The sequence below is a fragment of the Myotis daubentonii genome, chromosome 3 (assembly GCF_963259705.1).
Source record: "Myotis daubentonii chromosome 3, mMyoDau2.1, whole genome shotgun sequence".
NCBI lineage: Eukaryota > Metazoa > Chordata > Mammalia > Chiroptera > Vespertilionidae > Myotis > Myotis daubentonii.
Genome location: NC_081842.1, coordinates 805,236 through 810,608, shown reverse-complemented (window position 1 = coordinate 810,608; position 5,373 = coordinate 805,236). Strand labels below are relative to the sequence as shown.

Genomic DNA, 5,373 nt, shown 5'->3' with positions numbered 1-5,373 from the left:
GCTGGGTGTGAACACCCCCGTGTGCAGTGGGTGGGGGAGCTGGGTATGAACACCCCCGTGTGCAGTCGGTGGGGGAGCTGGGTGTGAACACCCCCGTGTGCAGTGGGTGGGGGAGTTGGGTGTGAACACCCCCGTGTGCAGTGGGTGGGGGGAGCTGGGTGTGAACACCCCCATGTGCAGTGGGTGGGGGGAGCTGGGTGTGAACACCCCCGTGTGCAGTGGGTGGGGGAGCTGGGTGTGAACACCCCCGTGTGCAGTGGGTCGGAGGAGCTGGGCCACCTCCTCGCTGGACGCCCCTTATTGCTCTGTTCCTTCCAGGCTTCGGCCAGGGCGGGTCTTGTAAGACGTCATGACTACAAAGCACACATTTCAAGGACAAGGCGTGTGATGGGAACGAAGAGGAGGGGACACTGCCTTCCTCCCGGCCCGACTTCCTCTTTCCATCGCTGGTGTCTCCGGAGCCCGGTCCTTGGCCTGCCTCTCGTTTCCCCTCGTGCGGAGGCCCCTCCTCACCTGGTCTCCTCCCTCTGCCTCCCGCCCTGCTCCCTCCCGGCCATCGCTCTGAGGTCCCCTTCTCCCCGGTCTTTCTCATCACATGCCCCATTAGACCAGTGGTTCTCAACCGTGGCTGCACATTAGAATCACCTGGGAATCTTTTTAAAATCCTGATTTCTGGGCCTCATCCTCCCCTGGGAATCTTTTTAAAATCTCGGAGGATGAGGCCCAGAAATCAGGATTTTAAAAAGATTCCCAGGTGATTCTAATGTGCAGCCACGGTTGAGAACCACTGTGTTAGGCTGTTTTACGTTAAGTTAGGCCCCTCTCAGTTTCCCATCATTACACCCCCCCCTCACTCAGCTCAGCAAAGCAGCAATCACACAGGGCATTGGCTTTTATCCTTTCTTTCTTTTTAGAGAGAGAAGAAGGGAGAGGGAGAGAGAGAGAAACATCGATCGGTTGCCTCCGTGTGCAGAGCGGCCCGGGATCCAACCCACAACCGAGGCAAGCGCCTGGCGCAGGGGCTGCCTTCAAGGTGTGTCACCCTCGTCCATGGGAGCGTCGGCGAGCCCACAGCCAGGTGGGGTCTAAGCCCCAAATCCGAAAGGCTCTTCTCACCTCCTTCTCCCCCCCTCCCCCTTGATCCTTCCACGCCCCCCACTCACCTCGAAGCGGCAGCCCCCTCCCTCCTCCTCCGGGGAGCCTTCCCGACTAGCATTCCCTCGAGCTTCCCAGTCTCCCCCGGCCTCTGGGCTTCCCAGGCGGCGCTCAGTCCTGTTCTGTTTTCCTGTGAAAGCCCCTCATTAGCGTGGCTGACGATGTTGCCGCCAGGAGGACGAGAACCAATATACACGGTTTCCACGGCATCATGGCTCCTCAGTACAGCATGTGTGCGTGTGTGTGTATGTGTGCACATGCGTGTGTATGTGCGTGTGCATGTGCGCACGTGTATGTGCATGCGTGCATATGTGCACATGCACGTGTGCGCGCATGCGTGTGCAGGTGTGTGTGTGTTTGTGTGTGTGTGTGTGTGTGCGTGTGTGTGTGTGGCTGCGCCGGTCCATACTCTTCATAAATACAACGTGCAGCGCCCGAATAGCACTTCCAAGGCCATTGGGAAAGGCTGCGCCAGAATTCAGTTCCAGGAAAAATGTCTGAATGGGTCTGGGAGGCAGCATGGCACAGGGAGTTCCCCTGGAAACGGCACTGGATCAGCGTCATGGACTCTGCACGGGCCTCCCGCGCCCGCACCGCCGGGAAACGGCAGGAAAAGGAACCGACGCTGGGTGGCGAGCACTGGGTGCCACACGCAGGGATGTGCTGTGGAACCGCCCACGCCAGACTCACATACCGCTAACCCGCGTCACCCCGGTAATTAGTGAAAAGTGATAATGTTTTTTAACAAATAGTTTTCATTGATTTCATAGAGGAAGGGAGAGGGAGAGAGAAAAACATTAATGGTGAGAGAGAATCATCATTGGCTGCCTCCTGCACGCCCCCCACTGGGGATCGAGCCCACACCCCGGGCCTGTGCCCTGACCGGGAATCCAACCGTGACCTCCTGGTTCCCGGGTCGGGGCTCAACCCCTGGGCCACGCGGCCGGGCCCTTTAGCCGAAGCCCTTTAACCGCGACGACACCGAAGGCAGCGTGGCAGCGGCCGGGGGGGGGGGGAGGGGGGGCGGCTCTGCAGCTGCGGGAGGATGTGGCATTGGATTCTGCTGATTCGTCAGCACGTGGCCCTGGGCAGCGGCTCCAGCTCCTCGGTGCCAGTTTCCTTAGTAACAGGCCGTAGCGCCCACAGCACGGCTCACTGCGAGGTGAAACGAAGGTTCTCAAGTGCTTGGGAGGGTGCACATCCGTCTTCCTGTCGCCTGAGTTAGGAACACGTGTCAGCAGCACCTGTGGGTGTTCAGAGCAGAACCGGCCCAGGACACGCCCTGCGTGAGTGCGTGTTGTTCGTCATATGTAAAGGACAAGCAGGGATTGCGTAACAGTAAGTCCCGGGCCCACATTTCCTTTGGGAAAGGCTAACAGGAGATGGGAAAATACCGGCCACCAACCAACCAACCACCACCAGCAGCTGAACACGGTATTCACTCACTGACTCATTCTAAAGGCCGTGTTTGTTGGAATACATTTCAGTTTCAATGGAGCATCAGCTGTTAACGTGTGTGCGTTTACGGGGACACCCTGTGTACACGTATGTTTGTATTTTTAAATTCATACATTTTTTTCTTATTTGGGGCGAACACATCCGCAGGCCCGTCTCTCCTCTGGGGAGACGCCGGGGCACCTTGGTGTCAGTCCCTGCTCCTTCGGGAATGTTCTGGAAACACCACAGAGCGCCGGCAGCTTGTCCCTGTCCCGAGGCCACAGAGACGCCCCCGGGACGCCCCGGAGCGCCCCGGCGACGGCGATGTGAGGAGACGCGAGGCTCGGCCGCTCCTCAGCACAGACAAGACCCTGAACTCCCGTAAAGGACGGCCCGATATCGGGGTGAATTATTCCGGGGACTCACCCGAGAGCCCAGTGAGAAACGCCAAATCCCAGATGCCATGGGGTCGTCGGAGGGGACAGACGGGGGTGTGTGGTGGGGGGAAGAGTCTGACTTTCAAACAAGGTCTTGACTCGTTTTCAGTTTCTCCAGGGAGGCGCCTCCTGCCTGCATTTGAGAATCGGTCCTGGGTCCAGACTAGCCGATCACCACCTCCCCCCGCTGGCCGCCGATCCAAAGTACAGGTTCCAGCGCCGGGCGCAGTGGCCTGGACGGGAAGTCTCTTCCCAGGGACCGTCCGAGCGGCCATCACAGGAGGCCAGGGCCCCGCCCGCTGCTAGCACCGGCCTCTTCCTGAGTTTCCGGGTCGGCCTGGTAGGCCCGTCGGCTTCGGACCCTCGAGGACACAGCCTCTTTTCCTGTTGAGAACAGACCTATCTGTTGGTTTTCTCCAGCTGTGGACTCACCACAGCAGCAGCTGGTGGAGGAAGAGAAACCACCTCGTCCATAAGCCGGAGGGTCCTTGTGGGAGCCGAGGGGGCGGGCCCTGCGGCAGGGGCACACCCACCGGGAATAATTCTTTGCCTGTTGGGCGCTGTGGCCGCCCCGAGGGGACGGCAGGCAGAAGGCAACGGCGTCCGGAATGTTCCTTCTCCCCCTCCAGAGGCCGGGTGCTTCTGCACCGCGGCTGCCCTCTGGGCGTTTGAGCGGAAGCTCTTAGCTTTGCTGAGCTCCACTCCATCCGCCTCGCCTACGGGGAGACGTGGCCACAGGGGCCGCGGGCGCAGGGCGGGTGCCGCCTTCTGATGGGAGCTGGGATGTCGAAGTGAGTCAGGGTCCAGGCCTGTGCTCCTGGGAGCGCGAGCAGCAGCCGGCTCCCCCACCCAGCCCTGGGCACCTCCGCAGCAGGCGGGCCTGGCGGGGCTCACGGCGACTGACAGCCCGATCGCACGTTCCCCACAAAAACACATGCTGCCAATGAGGCCTTGTGGTCGCGCACCCCTGTCGGCGGCTGGACGAGCTGAGGGTTCGTGCGGGACGGGACGCTCTAAGCATTAGCAGATGCTGCAGAGGGGATGGCGACGCGACCAAAGGACGGTTCAGAGCGACCGCCAGTCCCGCCAGGACAGCCCCAGCTCCACAGCCTCCGTCCCCCCTCCCCGGGTCCCCGGGTCGGAGCGGAGAGTCCTCCCCCAGGAGCTCCGTGCACACGCGGGCGGCCCGCGGGCTTCTCGTGACTCGCGGGCAGAGTGTCCAGCAGCTGTGAGGCTCAGACCGAGGCCAAGCGCCCCGGGTCCGGCTCTGTCGGGGGCGGGGCTCGCCGTCGGCCGGGCGAGCCCAGGGGACCCGCAGGCAGACTCCGTGGACAGTGCTGCCGTGGCCGACGCCCCGCTGATGACACGGCACATTCCTCTGCGGAGGAAGCCACAGGAATGCGGGCGCGGAGTCGCGGCTGCTTGATGTGCGTTTTACTAGCAAACCCGGAGCTGTTTGTGCAGGTCAATGGCTGCTGTCCAGCCGGCGTGCCCGCCCCGGCCCGGGGTATAAAAGGCCCCGCGCCGCCACCAGCCGCATCCCACCGGCACCCGCTCTCCTCCGCCCACGTCCACCCGACCTGCTCTCGCCACCATGACGCGCTTCTTCTGCTGCGGCAGCTACTTCCCCGGCTACCCCTGCTACGGCACCAACTGGCACGGGACCTACCGCGCCACCCCCCTGAACTGCGTGGTGCCCCTGGGCTCGCCCCTCAACTACGGGCAGGGCTGCACCGGCTACGGCTCCCTGGGCTACAGCTTCGGCGGCAGCAACTTCGGGAACCTGGGCTGCGGCTACGGCGGCAGCTGCTGGCGGCCCTGGGGCTCGGGCTCCGGCTTCGGCTACAGCACCTACTGAGGCCCAGGCCGGGCACCCCGGACGCCCTGGGACACCCCGGGGCACCGAGCCGCCCGCAGAGCCACGCCTGTCCCGCCTCCGGACCTGCTGATCGCGCCAAAGTCTGGTCTCCGAGGAGGCTGAGCCGCAGCCACAGGCGCTGGACAGGTCCCTGCAGCTGAGGCCGCCGGGCGCCCTCCTGGCCGGGAGCGGGCAGCGAAGCGCGGGCTTGGCTCTCGGGTGGCTTCCCCGGCGTCCCTGCTGGCACCCGGGCGGGTAGGGGGGTTGCGCTGTCGTCTCTAATAAACCTCACTCTTTCCGCATGACCCCTGTGTCCTGGTGGTTCCTCTCCTGCTCTCACGCGTCAGCCAGTCCCCGCCTGTCGGGGCTCCTCGACCCAGGTCTTCTCACTTCAGGCCGTGCATGGGGACGGGGGACGCCTCACATTTGGTCTCTTTATTTTTAAGATTTCAATTTTTAAAAATGTCATTACAATGTCCTAAATAT

At 62.6% G+C, this 5,373-nt stretch overlaps 1 protein-coding gene across 1 annotated transcript; it reads left to right on the top strand.

Moving 5' to 3' along the window:
* Positions 1-4,428: 4,428 nt before the first annotated feature.
* On the top strand, positions 4,429-5,183 carry LOC132229179 (keratin-associated protein 7-1). Its single transcript, XM_059685936.1, has one exon. It carries the CDS (start codon positions 4,624-4,626, stop codon positions 4,885-4,887), a length of 264 nt encoding a protein of 87 aa, XP_059541919.1. The 5' UTR covers positions 4,429-4,623; the 3' UTR covers positions 4,888-5,183.
* The last annotated feature ends 190 nt before the right edge of the window (positions 5,184-5,373 follow it).